Source organism: Alosa sapidissima, chromosome 16 (genome assembly GCF_018492685.1).
Source record: "Alosa sapidissima isolate fAloSap1 chromosome 16, fAloSap1.pri, whole genome shotgun sequence".
NCBI classification, from domain to species: Eukaryota; Metazoa; Chordata; class Actinopteri; order Clupeiformes; family Clupeidae; genus Alosa; species Alosa sapidissima.
Window position 1 is genome coordinate 14235362 of NC_055972.1, and position 23760 is coordinate 14259121.

Sequence of the window (23760 nt, forward strand, 5' to 3'; positions counted from 1 at the left end):
GTTTGATCTAATGTTGTTACTGTAGCTATACACTTTACTATCCATCCAGGACCTAAACTGTGTAGTCCTGCACTCGCCAACAATACTGGTTTGGGTCAAACCCTTGTGAATCACTGTTTGAACATAATTTCATAAAGACTGAACCACACTGTTGTGATGCACTCATGTCAATCTCAGACATGGGTTCAGAATTGCTGTGGTGAGTATCCAACTGTGTCTTAAGGACCACAGCCAGTGTGCAAGATCAGATCACAGCAGCTTATAAAATGATGACTGAAAACAGGCTGCAGTCTTTCTCCAATAGCCTATTGCCAAAGTGAGAACATTGTTGGGAAAGTTTGAAATTTGGGTGAACTAGTCCTATAGGAACCTCCATGGGAGGCACAGAGGTGGGTGAACACCCTAAACACAGGGAATTACAAGTCAGGAACATGCGCAGTCATACAAACACAAACCTCACAGCACAAACTTGTCACAACACCCCAATCTTGCTCTCTCAGTCACATGCACGCGCACACACACACACACACACACACACACTTTTCAAAATTCTCTGCTATGTGGTTAGAGGATACATATGTGGTCGCTTGGTGACGCGTGTTAGTTTGGGTTGAGGGCTAAGCTGATGTGTGTGGGAACGATAAAGGTCAGCGCTGTCAGAGGGCTAGAGCACTGGGACCAGCAGAGGGAATGGATCGTCATCATTCTGACCAGAGTCCGGGTCCAAACATTCTCCTCCACCCAAAATAATAATAAAAAAAAAAATAATAATCTCCTTCCAGAAGCTGTATCAGAACCTGCACAGTGATTACAAAACTTTTGGGGATAGGAAGGAGGGCGGAAAAGTTTTTTGTCTAACAGAGGAGAATTTCATATACAGGAACAAACAAACATGACAATTTTTTTCATATTTTTTTGTTAATAAAAACCTACAATACAGCTGTATTGAAACACTAACAGTGATTTTTTTTTCAGTGAAGACATGTTATATACATAAGCTACCTAATGTACAAGTCTGATTTCAAAAACACGCTGCCGTACATGGACTCAGCAAGCATTTGACACATTAAGGCGATAAAAAAATAGACAATATGGAGGGGGGAACCTAGCTTGAAAAATATAAGGAAGAAAGAAAAACAAAACAATAAACCCATGAAAAACACTAATAGAACAAAGATTTCGGTTGGTTCTTTTTCCTCTTGTCATTGTAACAATTGCATTTTTCAGGGAGCGAGAGGAAGGTTAAAAAGCAGAACCTCACACGTATAACAGTAGTCTTGCTCCTGGAGACCCACTCAGTGTGGCCTCCAAACTATTTTTTTTCTTTTCCGATTTTTTTTTATGTTTCTTTTTATGTGCATTTCTTTTTTAAAATTAAGAGAACAAAAATAAAGAAAATTAATTCTTTAACGCACCACCTACAAGCAGTCACGTCTAATCAGAGTTACCTGTGCTGCCCCACTGCTATCGGTTGAGGGTGAGTCTGATGGAGTTTTTGACCACGCGGAGGTTGCTGGTGGGGATGGGGGATGAGGCGTCTGGCAGCTCCTTGCTGGGTAGTCTCTGCAGACAAACACACAACACAACACATGCTCACACCGCACGTTTCATGCCACTGGAAAGGAACGTAAATTCGAGGAATGCCCTGTGCTGACCACAGCAGCGACGCGGGTTTCCGAGCCCTACCTGTGTTCGTGACGTGTCGATGGTGGGTATGGGCATGGGCTTTGTGCCACCATGGCCGTCCTGTGGGCGGAAACAGAGGTCACTCACAGTAGCGATACACACAGAACCTATACTGACCTATATTTACACTCGACACACTCAATACTTAACTTGTAACTGCCATCTAAAAAGGTCAACAGGGAGATCAAACTCTTGATATGGAATGGGCCTACGTTCTCAAAACGACAGCTACAGCGACAGTGGTTGCTAGAGCTATTTCATGAGTTTGCCTATCCGAAAGCTTGATTTTGAAGGCGATAGTGTGCAATGTTCAATCGAAGTGGAAATTGTATGTGCAATGTTCACCCTCACCCCCTGTGGTCATAGTTCTAGGTTAAGATTACCCTACCATTGAAGTGGAGGAGAATGGGGAAGATGCTTGCTATGCCATGTGACGCAGCAAACAGGTATAGCAGGTTTTACCCTTCAAAAATGTGGATGTGAGGTCAGTGACAGCTGTCAATCATTCCAATTGGCTACTGCCAAACTAACTAAAAACTAGATGTACCGCAGAGCGGTACAAAATATGACCGCCGCCCAGTCCAACACATTTTTTCCACAAAAAGAAATCACGCTGAAAGGCCTATATGATTCTAACTGTCTCACTAAATTGCATTATCCACACTCAATTCTCACTGGTATCTGCTAGATAACAAGTACCAAAACATGATTAGTTCATAGATTTCACATTTAAAATTCATTTTATACAATCCCACCCCCATCTTGCCTGTTCATAATTCTGAGAAATTCTTGTGTGCATGTACATGTTTATGTGTGTGGGTGTGTGCCTGCGAATGTGCTTGTGCATGCATGCGTACATATGTCTACTGTGTGAGTATGTGTCATAAGTATGATTACTGTGAATGTATGTGTGTGCGTGTGTATCTGTTTATGCACATGTGTGCACATGGAATGGGTTAAGATGATCCCTGGAGGCAAACATACGGAAAAAATTGGCCCTACGGTTCTCAAGATATTCACAGAAAACTGTGTCTGCCCTACCCTCCTTTCGGGGGGGTCCAGTCCAGCGGGGGTGCTACAGATTAAAACGAAAAATGATGGTTCCATGCTATCCATGTGGGGTTACATGCCCACCAAGTTTCGTGTACCCCGGTCTTTCAGTGTCCCGGGAATCCTTGTTGGTGTACGGTCACTAAATGTACACATAAATTATTTTATTGTAAGGCCCCCCATGAACGAAAGTTCACAAAACTTGGCATGCATTCAGAGGGTTAGTGTACATTTTGTCACCTATTTTTAATTTAGTCTTAGTCTTGTGACGGAATGTCCTTTTTAGTCTTTGTCATATTTAGTCATTCAAATATCATTTTTGTTAGTCAAGTTTTAGTCGACTAAAAGTCTCATCATTTTAGTCTAGTTTTAGTCAAAAGAAAACTAAAGGTATCTTAGTCTTAGTCAGTTTTAGTCGAAACATTTTAGTCTTTTTTTTTTTTTTATAACAAATTATTTCTGATTACCATTTGAGTCAAATAGTGCTTCACACATCTCAATTTTCCAACAACATTGTGTGCCCACAGGGCTACTCGTCTGTTATAATTACTCATTCTGATTTTTTGTCAGTCAGTATGTTTACATGCACAGGTAAGTCGAGCTACAGTTATAGCTCGGCTGGGATTTGACCATAGACAGTAAAAGATTTGACTGGACCACTGTCATGATATTCGTAGTCCAGTGTTTCTCAAAGTGTGGTCCGGGGACCACTGGTGGTCTGCAAGCTATCCCAAGTGGTCCGCGAGCAGACGTGGTAAAATATAATATAAATTAGTTGTTTGCTTATTGTGAAGGAGGATTCATACTGTATGATTTAAACATATCTTACATAGACAGTGTTGCAGAACTGTTTGGATTTACATACAAGTTGGTTCAATATTGCAAAGTGCAAAGACAAGGTAGTTCAGTGAGTAGGCCTATTGTGTAGACTAATATACTGTTGAAGTAGGTCTAATCTTTTTTTTTTTTTTAGCTAGGGTTAGTTAAGTGGTCCTTCTTCTGAAAAAGTTTGAGAAACACTGTCGTAGACCCAAGTATTAATGTTTTACTCCGCCACGCTAGATGGCGATATGCGCCAAAACACAACACATTCCCCAAACAAACTCTCCATCTTATCCATAGCTAACTGGCTAGCGAACTTTCCATATTAGCTTACTTGCTAGCAAACTTTGCATCATCAGTCTAACTAGTAAAATAGTTGACATTACATGATGAACATTTTCGTATGGACATTCTGGGGGATGTTAATTTGTTTGAGAGAAGCTTCAACTTCTGGGTAAGTAGCATTGCGGCATAAAGCTTAGGTAGTTAGCTTGCAGTGTTATTTTTCCATGTAGTTTCGTGTTGCAGCCACAGGGTTGCAGCAACAGCACGTAGACTAGCCTACAGGAAAGCTGTTGTGTATAAACTAATTCGGAATATTTTGAACACAGCTAGATATTCTGTCTTCTCATTTTGTAGACGAGATTTTATCTTAGTTTTTATTTCATGCAAAACATTTAGTCTCGTCTTTTTTCGTCAACAATAATGCATCTTAAGATAGTCTTAGTCAGTGTTTCAGGACATTACTGCCATCTCGTCATCGTCTCCTCTTAGTCATGAAAAAAAAAGGTCGTTGACGAACATATTTCCTCTCGTCTCGTCTGACGAAATTAACACTACAGAGGGTGTCATAATGACCCTACACTTTCAATTTCGTGCAGTTTTGACCATGTCAGCCAGAGATATTGTGATGAAAACACCTAATTCTTTGCTTTTTATGCCCTCTTAACACCAACATACAAAAAAAGGTGGACCTCCTAGGCCCTACGGTTCTCGAGATATTCACAGAAAACTGTGTCTGCCCTACCCTCCTTTCGGGGGGTCCAGTCCAGCGAGGGGGGCTACAGATCAAAACGAAAAACGATGGTTCCATGCCCACCAAGTTTTGTGTACCCCGGTCTTACAGTGTCCCGGGAATCCTTGACAGAAATTTGGACATGCGAAAAAGGAGAAAAATCTGACTAAACCTATATGACCGCCGCTTCGCTGCGCGGCGGTCATAATAACTTCGAACACATCTGAAGACACACATTGGTGAAGTTGTTTGGGATGGGCAAGTTAAGAGTTGTGAGGGTTTGGGTGCCTACCATGCCAGGCCCATCTCCTTTCTCCTGGCCATTGCTGGCTGGGGGAAGAGGCTCCTTAAACGCAGAGTCATCAGAGAACACCAGCTGTACAAAAACACAAACAAGGCCACATGTTAATCTACATCTTTTCATGAACTTCTCGTTCAGCAAATCCTGGGAGAACAAGACAAAAAACACAATGTATACATCGAACATTGATAATATCCTAGCAGAATTATACACTGCCACCCTGGTTGTGGCCGGTCAGCTCACCTCCTCTGTTTCTTTGCTCCTCTTGGTGGCCTCCTCCAGGCTGGGGGAGTGGGGTCTCTTGCTGGCCGATCCATTCAGTCCGTTGGGCAGGTCGTCAGCAGGGCTGCCGGTGGGGGAGCCCTGGCAGGGGATGACGCTGCACCCCACCACAGTGGGAATGGTGCTTCCAGCAGGGGGCGCTGCAAACCCCTGGGTTCCACAACAACAAAACACAAAACCTCAGGGCCAGTTGTCAATCAACAACATACATGATCCATACTCAAAAGAGAGCAAGTGGAGTAACTATATCAACAGTGTATGGTCTTTCCGTGAGCTCCCTTTTTGTCTTTTGTCATTATTGTCTTTTTGTGTGCTGCCATAATTGTCTCTGTGTGCCGTCTTTTGTGCATTTATAGTTTGTTTTTGTGTACTGTTGTCTGTTTGTGTGCCAGGCCACATCCTAACCATGTCTGTGTTACTCCTCTTGAGGGGCTCCTCTAGTGTTGGAGAGTGGGGTCTCTTTGGGGGCGCTGGGCCGGCCCCGTTGGGCAGCTCTGTGGGGCTGTTACTGGACGCGCGTGGGATGACACTGCGGCCCACCACCGTGGGGATGGTGCTTCCAGCTGGGGTCGGGCTGGGGGGCTTGGCTGCCGGGGAGGCTGCGGGCTCTGGAGGAGACAACAAGAAAGAGAGATGACAAAAAAAAAAAAAACAATACTAGCGTAATAATAGCGTAAGAATATTATAAAATGTGAAAATGATCTTTATGACAAACACGAAACCTCCAAGTGTGGCAAATTATTGAGCCAATACAAGGTAAAACTCTATAGGTCGCAGGGGCCTGACAGAAGCAAGCCTGTGCGTGTGAATGTTAAACACCACTCACTGGAGCCGATGACCGGAATGGACATGCCCTGCTCAGCCTCCGAGGGGGGAGAGCTCTCCACAAAGAGAGGGACCGGAGGTTTGGAGGGCGTGACACTGTTTGGAGGGAACACATCAGAGAACAAACAGAGGACAAGCGAGTTAGAGGACACCTCTCAAGAGATCCTATTTAGAAGTCTAGAACTGTAAGCGTTTTTAGCATATAGGCATTAACCACTTTACACAAACATTTTAGATTGGTTATATTCTGCACTAGCATTTTAAAACAACATGTCTCTTAAATTCTATCCACATACAACACTGATGAATCTCAGTCCATCATCCAGTGCTTCTCCCACATCTCAACACCTTACTATGGGCTGCCCTACCTCTCAGCATCCACCTCTGCCTTGAAGGGCATGCACACGGGGGTGGGCGAGCTGAAGGGGGTCCCCGTGTCCGTGTCTCTGGAGCTGTCCAGCTGGCTGCCGTCCATGGAGCAGCGTTTGGAGTCCCCTCCGGTGGAGCTGCGGTTGGGGTCACCCATACTCTGTAGAGGGGGAGAGGGCAGCGGAGATTACAAACAGAGTCCCTCTACGGCCCCTGGGCTACATTCAGAATTACAGTAATATCAAGGCAAGAAATGACTGTTCAAACGTTTCTTAAACCGCCTCATTATCAAAACGACCTTATAATATGCATAAGAAGGTTTGATGGAAAAGAAACTGCCACTGACTTCAAGAATTGATGGCGACTAATAAAAATGAGCAAGTAAGGGATAATGTATAGAACGCCGGTCATTACTGGGAAAATAAGTCCCGACAGGGCGAACCAGACCCCGATGTGCAGCGGAGCATTTGCTGAGAAACAAATAGGCCTAGTTCGCAACACACGCTGCTGAACTTGAATCAAACATTCTTTAGAACACAGCTGCTGATCAACCGTCTGCTTTCACGTTTGAATGAAGTTCCAGTCCTTGCGTAGTGATATGAAAGACATTAATCAGAAGCACAAAACCCGTTGCCATTGACAGCGGTGATTAAATGCTTTGCCGGTGATTTATGTAGATTTAACATTGGGCCTTCCCAACGTTCGGGCCTTTCATGTGAATGGAACGTTCTGCAGCACTCTGAAGAGCCGTGTAATAGGTGTTAGATAGCAGATAAGAATGGTAAGGGGTGGTACCTTTCTCTTGCGCTGCAGCACGTCAGGAGGCAGGTACTGGTGGAGCTGCTTCCTCTTCACATGGGTCGCCTCGATCTTCATACCATCCTTAAGCATGTTGATGTTGTTGGCCTGGCGGTAGACTGGAGGGCAGATGGCAGACACCGATTGGATTCAGGTTCCATACATGTTTGTTTGTTTTTTGTAAATTAAGGCAATTTCAGCAACTAAGGCTATTTAATGGCCAGACACACATGTTCTGTGAAGCCAACTCACCGGTATCTGTAAAGGACTGGATGTCGTAAGTGAGGTCAATGTTTACGCTCTCAGAGCTTTCCATCTTCTTGAAACTGATGCCGATGAACCACATGGAGACATAATCATTCCTACAAAAAAAAAAAAATAAATAAATAAATAAAAAGCACAATTAATTGACACATCCCTGTGTGCCCTCTAAATGCACAACCCATAATATTACACCAGTGAGCGGTGAAGTCTTTATTTTTGACATAAATGACAACAAGCAGCGCATTTGCGACTGCCACAAGCCAAATGTGTGTGATTGTTAGATACCGCATCATGCTGTGTAGTGTGTGAAATGGACGTGGTTGTTGATAGACCACAATGGGTAATCCCCTGCCTATAACAGAAGGAATTTAACATTTCCTGTCATTCTTGGTCAACTCCATAGGCAGCTTCCCCCACACCATGTAAACCAAGACATCACACACATGAAATGACTCATTCAGTGAGGTGGTGGAAGGTAGACATAAAATAAAAAAAAAATTTAAAAAAATAAATAAAAAAAACCATGTACGAGCAATCAAGGGTCCAGGCAATGACCTGCTCACCAGCTCAACTACACGGTCTGAGGTCATCAAAGTGACATCACAGCAGTATGAGTAAGAACAGAAACCCCTTGTGCAATGCTACTCACTCGATGCGGCTCTCCTTGGAGCCTGGGAAGGACTGGGGGTTCACGTGGGCCAGAACAATGTACTCGTTCCGCTCCAAATTTCCCACAAGCACGCGGATTTTGGACTCCACAAGTCCAATCCTGGGTTGGGGTGGGAGAGAGGCTGATGAGAAATCTGAATCGCACCAGAAAAGCAAAGGCTATGGGCAGTGAGGCTGCTGTACATTCAATACTCACCATTCAAGATGATTATCTTCTGTAGATGCACTGGCTGTAAGCACTATGTAATGCCTGTTTTTAAAAAAAAAAAAAAAAAAAAAAAAAAACAATTAAACACACAATAGATTCAATGCATAAGGCATTTCAACCTTAGGGTTTGTCAGCCAAAGAAATCATTGCACAATTGAACACAACAATGACCGGAAATGCAGACAGATGTTACATACTTGTACTTCTGGAAGAAGTTGGGAGGCTCAAAGAGCTTTGACCATTCTGCTTTACCCAATAGGATTTCATCTGTCACAGTCAAACCTATCAAAAACAGACAAATAAACAGTTAGTACCAAAGGAAAAACCTGGAGAGCTGGAACATGACCGACGCTGCCAGACATCTCCCTGTCCTACACACCATTTTTGAACTCCTCGCTCATGATTGTGCGTGTGGAGGTGGACACGTTGTAGGTGGAGTTCTGGTGTGGGTACGCAGGGGTGATGATGGGCATCAGATGGTACCTGTCTGAGGGGTTCACCTGCGAGGACGGGATGGGGAGACAAAAAAAAAGGGGGCAAAAAACAGTCATTCACTGAATACGCAAACGCCATTCCAATAAGCTGTGATGCCATAACAAAACATTTTAGGTAAGCCTTAATGAAATCTGGTGCCAAGGCCAGCTCCCTAACAAATTAAACATTACATTACAATAAGGTTGCCATCACTAAACACAAGGAAAGTGGGGAAAGAAAAATCCTTACTCGAGGGTCCCACACAGGTAGATTCAAGTTGCTGTCTTCAGGCTGTTTTAAAAGCACCGGATTTGGCCATTCCCTGTGAGGGGTTCAAAAGTGACACATTTTGACTACATGCATGCTTGTCAAGATTGTTTTCCTCACTATTGAGAGCAACTCAAAACATTGTCTGCTTCTAGAGCACTAGTTTATTGAGGACTGTACCACTTGGAGAAGACCAGGAAGAACTTGTGGACCAGCGTGGCTGCTACAGCATTAGGATAGAGCTGGCAGGTCCTAGCCACGAGCATTGCCCACGACACACCTCCAAGGAAACCCAGCATGTTGGAGTAGATGCCGCGACCTGAGCAGGAGTGTCAACACAATATAGTTATCATCACGCGGGTACTGCCTGGGGCTTCTCATAATCAGTGCAATGAGTCTCAAAATGCCCATCAGACTTACGCTTGGCCCATAATTTGATGGCTCTTAATGTCAACCTGAAGTTCTCCTTGTTCGGCACCAAATACAATATCTCATCAGTGACACGGCAACCTATGCACAGAACGGCAACACCGAAGCATAAAAAAAATATGATTGATATATATAAATAAATAAATATCCACACCAAAGTACAGCTTATGTAACTGTTAACACTAGAGAACATAAAAGTATCTGCTTGTCTATACCATTCAGACTGCGAATGCATCTGATGTCAAGATTCCTCAGTAGGGAGTCCCCTCTCAGGTCCAGGTTGTCTGGGATGGATGGAAGTGCAAGCCTAGCAAACAGAAGATCAATCTGCACAGAGAGAGATGAAAGAACATATTTCGTGTGTGTGTGTGTGTATATATATATATATATATATATATATATATATATATATATATATATATATATATATATATATATATATATATATATATATATATATATATATATATATATATATATATACATACAATAAGCCCCGAGAGGCCGTAGGTTACACTGGTTCTACAATAGCTAAGGGGCGTTGTTAGGCACGACACGCTAGCGAAGTGCCTAAAACCCCCCCTTAGCTGTTGTAGAATCAGTGTAACCGACGGACTCGAGTGGCTTATTGCTTTTCTAAAACTGTTACTATATATATATATATATATATATAACTTATTTCATTAAGTAAAGGCACAGCAACTAGAAACAGAACCGATTTATTCATAGATAATGACTCTTCCGCCAAGAAATATATTTCCTCTATCTGAATGGTTGGCAAGCAACGTCAGATGCAGCTATTTTATCAAGGACCGAAACTATCAGTTTTACACACACACACACACACACACACACCTACCCAATTTAACCCAATTTAACATTCTTAAACTTATTTTAAGTAAGGGATAACGGCCGCCGAGGTGTCCTGTTATATGGAATCAATGGATGAGGGCGAGGGGCAAAGAACTCCCCGACGCGCAGCGGAGGCCATTAATTCCGTATAACTGGACACACCATCATGCTAGATGTGTTCCTTGTAGTGCACATTTCCAAGTATAAGAAAGAGCTACACCCTTGACCTTCAATGGTCACACTATTATCTGTCTGTCACTATAACCGTGCTTATGTTGTATGTGATCTGTCTGTAAGAGAACATATAGGGATGTAACGATTACCGGTATAATGGTAAACCGCGATAAAAATGTGGATGATGTGATGTGAATTTTTTTTTTTTTTTTTTTTTCAAATATCATAATTATCACGGTTGATTACCGTGGTGTGGAAACCATGTGTTTAATCCTTCCCAGCTTCATCCGAGCCTGCTTTTAACATACAGTAGGCCTGGTACAATGAAACAAAACTGGTACCCTACTGATTCTGTTGTCTAATTGATGGTTTTAACGACGATTCGGATTAGGCTACACCTGATTTTTAAAAGGCGGAACATTTTCACCGCAAAATGTGCACTGTATCATGTAGCCCCTCTGTGTCTATGTTCACGTCCACATTAAATCCATTCCACTCGCGTTATCAGGAGAATACAGTAGCCTAAAGTTTTATTTTGAACGCTCACTTTGGTCTCACTCATTGGATCCAAATAACAGAAATAGCAAACTCCAAGTTATGGTAGGGTAAGTTAAGCTATAAGCACATAGCCAATTAAACATGAAGAAAAAAGTGAACAGGACACTTTTTGAGACTATTTCAGCTTGTGTAGGCCTCAGTGCTTTCTGAACATATTGAACACACTTTTAGAAATACCGTGATGATACTGAAAACCGTGATAATTTTGGTCACTATAACCGTGAGGTTAAATTTTTTATACCGTTACATCCCTAAGAACATATACTTCCAACAACACAGTACCTCAATGCCATCGAAGTTGAATTTGATAACCGGCACAAAGGCATCTTCTACAGCCTGAAGAGAAAAAGACAGGGTCATTAATAAAAAAAATAAAAAATAAAATCAAGGAGACAATAAGTCTGAGGCACCAACATGGCAAGTTATTTTATGCCATTATCTGCTGAACCCTCACCCGTAAATCTTTAATCTCCTCTAGCTGTTTGAGCTTCTCGAAGAAGGACAGGAAGAAGTCGGTCCGTTCCACATGCCGGGGCGCCACACACAAAGCGTCAATATCAGCCCCTAGGAACACAAAATGGACAATCACATTTCACTGACCATGCTGAGGGCATTTCTTTTGCATGTCTTACTTCTTACATCTCCTCAACTGTTACAGTCCAGGGATATTAAAGGAAAATTCCAGTTTTTAGCACTTTAAGGCCCTTTTCTGGTTTGTTTTGGATGAACTAGAGTGGTGGACACCGAAATTTTGACGATTGGTCCCGTCTCGACTTTTCTGACTCGTTTTGAATCGCCTTTGACTGCTCAGGGTGGCTGCCAACAGGCATACTGTAGTAGGCTACTCAAACATGTCCTAAAACAACCCTTGACGTTCGTTTTCAAAACTGTGCAACTCATCGAGTGGTTAGTGGTGTTCGTTGATGTTCCAAAACAAGTAGCGTAGCGAAATACTGTTTCTGTCGTGTTTTTTGGCATTTTGTAAAATCCCATTGATTTCTGTTGGAAGACTCATTGCACGTTGATATTACTGCGCCACTGTCTATGCTTCAGGTTCTTTTAAGCGGAAGTTTATACACGGTTGTGAGGTGTCTGAATAAATAGTTCCACAATAGGCCTAGCAAATAAGATGGCTGGAAATCATACATTGCGCCAATATATTTGCTTTTAATAGTCAACGAACTCCACTAACCACTCGGTGAGTTGCACAGTTTTGAAAACGAACGTTAAGGGTTGTTTTAGGACATGTTTGAGTAGCCTACAGTATGCCTGTATGCAGCCACCCTGAGCAGTCAAAGGCCATTCAAAACGAGTCAGAAAAGTCGAGACAGGACCAATCGTCAAAATTTCGGTGTCCACCACTCTAGTTCATCCAAAACAAAGCAGAAAAGGACCTTAAAGTGCTAAAAAATTCTCTTTAACACAATTTCTCTGCCTTTACGTCTACAATTCTATGCGTGTACATGTATGATGTACATGGTATCTGTTTATTGCAGATCTGGAAAGCCCTGACTGTCCTAAAAAAGAAAATCAGTACATCTGCCAAGGAGTTTGATTACCCTAAAACTACTCCCCCCGTTTTCATGAAACTTAAGAGGAAAGGTGGAGCATGGGCCAAGGAAAAAACAATTAAGTTTTGGACCTGATGTGAATCACAATTTTGATTGTGACTCTTGACTGATGACTGTAAATGGGGAAGTAGGCAGCCTTCGCAACAATGTCACTTGTAAACAAACTAATTACCCACTGCCATCACTGTTGGTAACCAAAGAAAGTAGTACAAAAAAACTGAACATGTCGGTTTCATTTAAAACTGAGCCTCATGTTTTCTTTGCGTGGTATAAATGCATGACTATTTCCTATGTACATGAGTAGCAACCAGAGGATAAGCAGGATAATGTTTTGACTTCATTAGCTGATTACAACTCATTAGCTGATTACAACTATTTGAAATACTGGATGGAGCTGTAAACCGTAATCAAGATTAGAATAACAATAAAACAAACAAAAGTCTCACATCTCACTTTATGTGTAATGAATCTACGTTATATGAAAGTTTCACTTTTTGAAATAAATTACAGAATGTCCCCCCCTGCCCCCCATAATACTCAAATTTTTTGCACCTGTACATGTTGTGGGGGCTGTGCTGCAAGTGCCTATAATGTCCATACCAATTTTTAGTTCAAGTGCCCACAGGGACCAGGGTTTGAATTAGAGTCGCAGTCATTTCCCTAATCCACCCCATCTCCCTTTCCCACTTGCTTCCTGCCACTCTTTACTGTCCTATCTGAGTAAAGGCAAAACACCCCAAAAGTATACTTTAAAAAAGTATACATTTTTACATCTATCTCAACAATCATAATGTCAGATAGTACACATTATTCAACACGGGCCTTTGCTGTAGCATACTTCATCCACCACAGAGGTGGGTGGGAGTAAGTCACACATGTGCAAGTCACAAATAAGACTCATGTCCTAACCCTCAAGTCTTAATCAAGTCCCAAGTCACTATGATGAAAATCAAGCAAGTCACAAATCAAGACGTACAAATTATTGATGACAGCAGCTTCCTAAAAAGAATAGATGCAGATCAACTACAAAGTTGTTTTTATTTTATCAGATTTATGTAGTTTCCTTTGCAGTATCCAACTTCAGAAATGACACGGGATTCCCTTCAAGGCTATAAACACTTTGTGACTAACATGACGCAGACCGAGGTGTGGAAAAGAGTAGTGACGTAACCAATGACTTCAAGATTTGAACTTCATTACTGCAAAACACGATTACACCTATCTGTCCGACAAACTAGCATCATTGCAAAGCATTGTAGACGTCCGATCTTTCATTGGCTACATGCTTCATGTCAAGCAAAATGAAGCGTGACGTGCAACATTGGGCGTGACTAGTAGCCTAACACATGGGAATACATGGGAACGAACTATGCATGATTTTTTGAACTGTGGATTTTTCCATCACTAATTTTACCCCCCACAACTTTTGACAACTGAAAATAAAATGTGATGCAAATAAACAGAAAGCCTCTTCAAATGTGCTTAATCGCCATGTAGGCTAGCCTGTTAATCAAATGAATGTATGAAAATAAAGTTGTGCGTCACTTAGTGAAGGAGAGTAACGTTGCTATTCCCCGAAGAGAAGTCAGATGTAGGATACAGTTAAGTTATGTTGGCCATTCATCTACAAACGCTTTTCTTATGGATGCCAGAAACTGCATAGCCTATTATACTATGACAGTTTGTAAGGGTAAAGCCTGCTATCGGAAGTTTTGGGCCAGGTCCATAGGCTATATAGGTTACAACAAAGTGTTTCAGGAGAGAACGTTGAATTTAGTCAGACCTGTGTGATAGTAGAATACTGGCCAGAATATCTCTATCTCTAACTAGCTCATATCGAGAAGAACGCATGAGGGAAATAACAGTGGACTAACTATAGATAACTTGTAGATCATACAGGTAAGAGTTCAGCGTCACTACATTTAGCTGTGTTTGCTTGTTTGGCTGCATAGCATGCTAGATTGTTTGTTAAACAGTGACATTAAGCTATGTTCGCTAATGTCCAGCTTCTAGATGTTATGTGGCAAACAGTAGTTATAATGTGATAATGTAGAAGTTTGCTAGGACAGATGCTCAAGGACTTCATGTTTTTCGTTGGATTTTAGGATAGCCTATATGGCAACCGATTGCATTCAGGCGCTTAATGACTGGAAGCTTTGTGGATTTAAAGATTGTCGTACTGTGCCGTCTCTGTTATTGCTGCTTTTGATCAGTCAGTTTAAATCTCCTGTGGTGGGTTGGGCATATGTAATGTCATCAAAACGCCCGCCCAGATTACCCCATTGCGCCTTAACTCATTTACACTGGTGCCAGAATGAATTGTTTCGCCTTTATGTCTACCCTGCCTAGTGGTAAAATTGGCAGGCCACTTCAACCCGCCGTTCCACCTCGGTGTGTGTAAAAAAGAGAGGCGTTCTACAATAAAAGGTACATACATTTGCGGGAAATCTGGCAGTGTAAAAGGGGCTACAGTGAATGTGAATTTCCAATGCATTTGGACAATAACAGCATCAAACAGTCTGTTGGGATTAAGCTGGGAGGGAGAAAAAGGAATGGCTTCAACTTGCACAACCAAACAAATCACAACACAACACAACAAAAACCAAACAAACACCGCATGGATCTCCGCTTACCTTTGGTGTGAACACCCAGCCTATATGAGCCAAATGTGAAGATTTTGCCTCCAACATTAGCGACTGCTGAGGGTGGGAGGTTCTGAGAAGTGAATTTATTTTATTTTCAGTTAGTTAAACAAACATACTAGGCAAGGATTACAATCACTTTAAACTATCAATTATAAACATGAAGGTAATGCTTCCAGTTTGTACTTCACAGGCTGATGGTTACTATAAAACACACAAATAGCAATTGTCGTTAGAGTCATTTCAAAATGACACAGAATACATCACCTTACCTTGATATCACTTATCTCAGAAATCCACTCCTTCACAATTGAATTTAGTTTTCCAAGAACGGCCAATCTATGGGGAGAGAGTTGGTGGGGAGGTGGACATTTTTTTATGCAAGTGAATATATAATAATATAGGACAACGTATGACAATTTTCATTTATTGACTATTATGGTGGAGAGATGGTCAGTCTGGTGTTTACATGGTGGGTGTGTGTGTGTGTGTGTGTGTGTGTGTGTGTGTGTGTGTGTGTGGGGGGGGGGGGGGGGGTGATAACCTAAATCAACCTAAATCAGCCCAAAAACAGCTAAATATAGACAAAAAAAAATGACCAAACTGTCGCCCCAGCTAAAGTTATTTCCTGTGCACGTATTCATGCATTACTGACCTGTGGTTCAACTCATCTTCATCCTCAAACACTCCAAAAGGCTTCATTGCCTCAATGAGTTTTTGAGTGTACATATGATCAATCTCCCTGGGAAAAGCCAGGCTGATGGAGGAGGTGATGCCATAGTGTTTCTGAGGCTGCTGCTGCCCACTAAGCGTACTGACACTGGCCCTGTGGAGAGGGAACACATGCAACATTGTTGAGTACATCAGCATAGACAGACCAATCCACAGGAAAACATCCTCTTCATACATTTCATTTGGGACACTCACTGATTTCTACCAAAGCTATCTGAGTGCACTTTCGCTGGGGAGGTCATGCTGGACATTTTCTAGGTGACAAATACTTAATTCACACCATTAGACAGACATGATAATGAAATGGCATGACTCATTTCGACCACCTACGCTGACAAGACCGATTGCGCCACATCTTAACAAGACGGATCAAAACAAACAGCTATGCGTACATCACGGGGTTAATGAATATAAGTGGTTAGCTGCTAGCTTTGGGGCGGACAGTTGCTGCTAGCATGGCGTTTATCAGGTGTCAAAGAGCCAAGTTAGCTCGCTGGTAAGGTTGCACGTTTACGAGGTGAAAAATATTCATAATTTAAGACAGTCCTGGAAATGTGCAGAAGATTCAAAACATCGTTGTCTTGGAAGCGAAAACGAGACACACAGTCGGCTGCAACAACTTGCTAATAAACCAACCAGCTAACATCGATTATCAATATACCGTTTTGCCGATGTTAACGTTATTGGATAACGTTTACGTTAGCTTGCTAAAACAAAATAGCTAACACTAGCGTTAGTATAAGCTTAGCGTGATTTTAATTACGATTAACTTAACACCTGTCATTTGTGAAAGAGTTGATGATGAGGTGGAGTACATTATTGATATGACAACAGCAAAACACAGTCGTAGATACCCAAATACACAACAATTTACCTACCTGGGGTGGCTAGCCCAACGGTAGAAGGCTAGCCACCAGGCCAACTGCAGATAAACCTGCCCCTAGCTCGTTAGCTACCATGCATGCTAACCAACTGTTAGCTACCGAAAAACAACAGAGACCAGCTCTTTGACAGCGTGAGTGATAATACCATTTATAGGCCATGTTATTTGTTACACTAATTAGTGTTCATCTACTGCAAGATCAATACATGACCATCCCTTCATTCCCAGGCCTTTGTTAGCAAAATAGCTAATATCAGTATGCTAGGTCGGGAAGCGAGCTCAATTACAACAGTCTGACTAAATAGCTAATGCTAACTTAGCTATCCCAATTGACGTTACTGCTCTCCTCGCCGATTAGCTTAGCTATACAATCCTTTAAGAAAATAGCAGAAATGAAAGGCCAGTGCGACAACTGGCTCTATTTATATAAGTTTGAGACTTACGCTGACATTTCTTTCATGACCCTCCACTGAAATTTCTTTGGATAATCAGAACAAACTTGTAGAAAACATGTAAACTCAGCCAGCAGCAGCCCCGTCTCTATTTATAACAATAGTTAAACTCCAATATGGCGCCCCCGGTTACAATGTATCCCGAGAAGCCTTGCGTTGTGATGAAGAGAGAGTTTTTTTTAAATTATTTTTTTTATCCCCCCCCACCCCAAAGCCAGAATCGCAAAACGCAGTCATTGGCTGACGCTCACACTGCAATAGCCCAAACGGTAATAATAATAATAATAATAATAATAATACATTTTATTTAGAGCGCCTTTCATGTCACCCAAGGTCACTTCACAAATAAACAAAAACAAAAAGGTTGTAAAATTATAGTCATCTATAAAAATCAGTCAGTCAGTCAGTCCATAAGCCATCTTGAAGAGATATGTTTTAAGTGTGCTTTTAAAGTCAGTAATTGAGTCACAATGTCTCATGTAGTCTGGCAGTGAATATCCACAGCTTGGGGGCTATGTAGCTGAAAGCCCTCTCTCCCTGGGTGCTGAGGTTCACATTAGGGACATGCAGTAGGCCTGCTGAGGAGGATCTCAGTGAGCGGGCAGGAGTGTAGACTTCTAGGAGGTCAGTGAGGTAGGTGGGGGTATAATTGTGTAGGGCCTTGTATGCCAGGAGTAGGACTTTGAAATGTATTCTGTAGGCAACTGGAAGCCAGTGCAGTTGCATCAGTAATGGTGTTACATGACTAGTGGGTTTGGAGCCTATAATAATCCTTGCTGCAGAATTCTGAATTAGTTGGAGCCGATGGAGTACCTTGTTAGGGATTCCGGACAAGATGGAATTACAGTAGTCAAGGCGCGATGTCACATACGCATTTACAAGGACTTCTGCACTCTGCTGGGTGAGCGCTGGGCGAAGCCGTGCAATGTTCCTTAGATGGAAAAAAGCACTTCGAGACATACTGTTTATGTGCGCACTAAATGAAAGTGTGTTGTCCAGTATGACACCAAGGCTCTTGACCTGGTAGGCTGAAAACCTAAGATAGCCTATCTTCAGTGAATGTAAGATTGTAAACAACTTTTTTAAATATAGGCCTACATTGTAACTAATAATAAACAGCCAAGACCTAAGCCTCAATTAGTCATATTAAAATGTTCTAGGTTATGAACAGGCTACCCTGAGCTCTGTAAACTAGGCCTACATCATTTTCTTTACTCTTGTAAATCAATATTTGTGTGAAATCATTTTTATTTATAGTCTATGCTATTTGAAAAGTAAATAGGGCCTACATATGGCGATATAATCACTCCTACATCCTTACGTTTAACCTAACACCATTGTTTTGAAAATTTAGACATTTGTTTGGCTAGAAATGCCAACAAACAAATAGTACGGACAAATAAAGTAGCTTAGGCCTACCTTTTTATTGCTTGTGCTTGTGTTTGTGCTATTTCCTCAACATTTGATGTTCAGAACATTTCCTTTAGCGCCATCTTCCGGTGAAATAAAGAAATCACTCTGTTGCATGCTGCGTTAAGCAGGCCTACCAACTGTCATTAGTTCACCTAAATGTCTGAGCAGAATCATTAGGTTTCAATAGCTAGGCTACTGTTGCTGGAGACATTTTATGAGGTCCTTGTGAGTAGAGGATCAGGTGAATTTAATGGGCTGTTCACTGATTTTCCTGTAGCCTATACTTAATTATAATGTGCACATTGGAGTTGCGTTTACGCGCACGCACACGCAACACGCACACGCGCGCGCGCGCACACACACACACACACACACATACACACACACACACACACACACACACACACACACACAAGTCAACGTTTATAACACATAAAACGAGAAAACGCAAAATACTTATTTTTAATATACACTTTATTAAAAAATGTATGATACAGTATTTCATGTGCATTAATGTGAAAACCAGAAACAATCTCTTATGCTACATTATTATTGTTCAACGGAGAATATCTGATGAAAAGATAAAGGTGTGGGAAATAAGAAGTGTCCTCTGACGTCCATGGAAGCCATAAAGGAATCTATGAAAAAAAGATAATGGGCTGTTATACATAGGGATACAGACTGTATTTATTTATTTATTTGCATTAGTCATCACATTAGTCTATTATTCCTACAAATGTTAAATCAAAAGTAGGCTAGACGTAGCCAGCAATGAACATCGGGACACAGGCAATGAAAAATGAACTCAAAACACTGAACAGTGGTTTACTGAGATTAACCCAAAACACATGAGCAATGTTTAGGAATTCAAAATTGGTAGGCTTTTTATAGGCTACCATAAAATATCTGTAACCATCACAAAGATTAAAAATTAAACGAGGATGAGGGGATAAAGGCTCTGAGTGTTTGAGAATCCTGGATGATATAAAATGTTTTTTTAAGTGGTTGTGGCTTTCATTAAAGTTAAAGGAAAGGTGTAAGTTTGAATCGCACAGTAAGGAAGACGTCTTTTAAATTGAGTTATTGGAGTTAAATTTGGAAAACGGAAATCTTGTTTGCTCAAAATTATAAGTTCAACTGAGTGAATTCAAGTGAGTTAGGGTGTAGGCTAGAGGGGTAGTCATAGCCACCTGTGGTAACCCGATTAAGCTAACTGATCATGGCAAATACACCTTTAAATGAATGTTTTCGAGCATAGGTGAAGCGTAGCCTAAAGAAATAGCATATTTGGCATCAGGCGTGAAAGCACACAATAGGCTACCTCAACCATTTAGATCACGAAGAGCCGTTTATCTGGGAAAAAACGGAATACGTTGACGCTGTCCATGGTTCTGAAGGAAACAAACCAATGAAATTGTAATTGTAGCACAATCCCCTTGCCTTTCATCAAAAGAATTGGCATTAATTAGATTTTAATTTAATCTTAATGAATGTTGATTTCTGTCTCATCAGCCTCATCAGCAAAACAGTTTTCCTTAGAGTGTGTGAATAGCCTACTCAAGTTTGTCCATAGCCTATCCCCTTCGTATAGTCTACTTTTGACTGTTACAATAGCCCTTACATCCTATTCGATCGACATATTTTACTGGCCTATGGGTAGATATCACGAAGGCATGATTGTGGGTTACAATATGTGAGTGCTCATGCTGGAACTGCAATAAATAGCCTTATGGTGTAAAGCGCTCTGCGGTAAAAAAAAAAAAAAAGAAAAGAAAGAAAGAAATCCAGCATCCCTCTCACATTTACTGGACTAATAATTTAAAAAGGCGTCGGGGTAAGTAGTCTGTTCGCAGTCCATTAAATCATTAAAAACAGTCTGGTATGATATCCTTAAAGTCATTAGAACGCCGTTCCCTTAGCGGAGACATACGCTTGCCTTGAGCATAGTTTAATCAAATTAGGAGCGAATTATGTCCTGGGGTTCCCTCTATTGATATTCATTGGAATTGGCTACATGATTTATCACTAATCTCTTGGAGGTATATTCCATTCATTCCATTGAAGGTAGCCTAATAAACCTTACCAAGGCGAATAAACAGTAGGAATGAATTCCCACACATTGGAGTTGAAGGGGAAAAATGTGAAAACCCAGTCATTTAATGCCCAACTGGAGTTCATAATGCAATCAGAGAAATATTAGTTTTTATGTTAAATAAGCATATATTTATTATAAGATAAAGTATAAAATGGGCCACCCACTTTCGACGTAATGTGTGGTGTCAGCTAAGCACAACCATCAAGAAGACACCATGAGACAAACACTTTCAAATTTGTGAAATATTTTTGTATTCATCTAAGATGAATACGCACATATGAAGTAAAACAAAACGAACATCAAAACACCAATTTCAAATTATAATTTAGCCTGGTTAATCCACAGTTACAAACAAGGGCTACAATACATGTGGAGGAATTTGAAAAACATATTATGCGTCTTATCTTATCTCTGTAAAGGAAAATACATCTGCAGCCTACCCCACGTTCAGAAACACGGTCGTTGAGGCGACTCATAATGTAATGGCCTAAGAAGGACCCATTGCATTTACACTTTCATAATATTATAATTGCAAGTGAATCATGTATTATCTGATTTATCATCTCTTGTCACCGTGTGTTCCACTTCCTTCGAGTCAACAACCAATTCCATTAAGGGGGAGTGTAGGCCTATAGCGAAATCTAGTCCATCCGATTTCCACAAGTCAATACATTTTCGACAAATTAATCTAGGACTGCTAAAGATATTTTATAATTATGTGGATTCATGACACTTTGTGTCTTTTGAAATCGAGGCTGGGCTTCATTTAAGTATTTTTTTGATTTCTCGGGCCGGACCTGCTTAGCGTTATGCTTGAGAGCTGCACAAGCGCAATAACTTGACGCTAGAGGGAGCCTTTGTACTGGTTTGAGTTCGTGGACGGCTGTCTTGAATATTTAATCCGACCATGAATGTGGCAATGAGCTTTAAGAGAAACTTCGCTGAAAACCCAGGCTAATCAGCCCAAACCTGCAGTACCTTGTCACTTAGCCTTCCTTTAGATACAGTATAGGTAACTAGGCTACATCAACCTTGATCTACCAGAGAATTTAATTTCTACAAGACATATTGTGTATACAGTAATAGGCCTATGATTAAGCTGTGATTAAGATACCTGTTTAAACAAACAACAGAAAATACACGGAACCATATGTTTAGCCTATGTTGTAGGCCTAGGCTAGACTTTGTATTGTATTTGTATGCGTCCTCTTCTATTTTCTGTCTCATCATGGGTCTTTATTGACCTTAAGATTTATTTCTGTGACACGAAAATAAAAGTTTCAAAATGGGGAGGAAGGAAGTATTCTAGGCCATTGTAGTCAATGTGCGGTAGGGATATTAAAATGTGGTATAAGTGAAAAGCAAATACGTGTGGATACCCTCGCTACCACTTTCTCACGGTCCTTGATATCAATGATACAGAGCACGCTGAAGCTTGTGTTGATTATAAGTTCCTGTTGTTGTCTGTAAAACAGCTTGTGGTGTTCAGGCGTAAAGTAAAGGAAGACCTTCGCTCAACAGATAAATGGTAGATGTCCCATGTGTACCATCCCGGCCCCCTCATTCATCATCATAACAACCGTTTAGTGTAAAATTAACAACGACTTAACTACTACAGCAATAAACATGGTCATGCATTACCACAGATTGATGGAGATTGCCCGATGGTATATCCGCAACATTTATGCGTGGGGATGGGCCTTTGTGGTTGTGAAAACTGTCAATTTGAATTAAGGACGTTGCAACATAATTAATTAAAATAAAACAGAACCTCACCGTGTCTTCCAAAGACTAACCATGCAATCTCAGTCACACATTCTCTCTCACACACACAGACGCACTTACACGCGCGCACTTGTTTTACGCGATAGCATTTTCTTACTGTAACATATGTGAACTCACGTGCACGACCATATGAACGCAATCACATGACAGGGGCACATTCACACCTTTATATATAACACCAGTGCCCAGGTTTATAATTTCAGACACAACCACATAATCCCTTTGATTATATCTAATACCTGCCAAAACCCAGATGGCATGCCCAACCATCGCTCAGTGTGATAATGCCACAATGTGAAATCTAGCCATTAATATTAATTGTCAGTCTGCGAATCTGTCTGAACTGCTAAAGCTTGAAATCCCCCCAGAAAGACAAGATTTTCTTGCTCGGACTAAAAGATAATTCCGATTTTCCCCCTTTCTTCTCCAAGAAACTCGCACCCTTGTTCTGACATGTAGCCTGGCCGTCCGTCTTTTTCTGTAACCAATTCAGCTGTACCTACATTGTACCTAACCACAACTTGACTCGATAGTGTAACGGATAGTATAAAGTGTAACTGAAAGGGCCTCTATAATGTCATATAATCTAATATGGACATGAATGTCGGAAAATTGTAAGAAGCCTGTAAGACATTTACAGGGCCGCGATGTCATATGCCCAATGTTTTAATTGATTATCCAACAGGATTGCGTTGAGAGGCGATGTGTTGACAAGTAGCCTACTTACGCCATGTCAAGGATAATGTAAGAATGACATGGACAGACTGGTTTCATTCCATTTGGACAGGTCAGTAAAGGGTCTGGCAAAGCTAACCCTACGCTGTCCATCTGTCTGTCTGCACTTCGCTTTTAACAGACTGACTAGATACTTGTCTGCCTATAACAGTCAACAAAGTAAAGAGGCCTGCAAAAGAGTGTTCACTGGCTTCTTCAATGTGCACTTTCAAATATGTTTGGTACATTGCATGGACTATATTTTTATTTCTCTCTGTGACCTCGAAAATTAAACACTAAAAGTCATATGACGCCAAGAATGACAATCTGGCTTTACCAACACACGCTGCTGTGTCTCGCTCTAAAAAATGGTTTGAAACAGTGTTTTGCGCAAAAGCACACAAATCGCCTGTGGAGATGTAGGTATATG

At 41.3% G+C, this 23760-nt stretch overlaps 1 protein-coding gene across 1 annotated transcript; it reads right to left on the reverse strand.

Moving 5' to 3' along the window:
- Positions 1-977: 977 nt before the first annotated feature.
- Positions 978-17453, reverse strand: papolg (poly(A) polymerase gamma). Its single transcript, XM_042065748.1, has 23 exons — positions 17315-17453; positions 15912-16082; positions 15529-15595; positions 15248-15329; positions 11498-11607; positions 11326-11379; positions 9675-9786; positions 9451-9540; positions 9211-9349; positions 9013-9085; positions 8669-8789; positions 8487-8571; positions 8278-8331; positions 8062-8181; positions 7401-7510; positions 7146-7267; positions 6350-6510; positions 5983-6077; positions 5562-5764; positions 5118-5306; positions 4866-4949; positions 1687-1746; positions 978-1563 (listed from the first exon to the last, which is right to left on the reverse strand). The coding sequence occupies exons 1-23, from the start codon at positions 17329-17331 to the stop codon at positions 1465-1467; spliced, it is 2418 nt and encodes an 805-aa protein (XP_041921682.1). The 5' UTR covers positions 17332-17453; the 3' UTR covers positions 978-1464.
- Positions 17454-23760: the final 6307 nt, after the last annotated feature.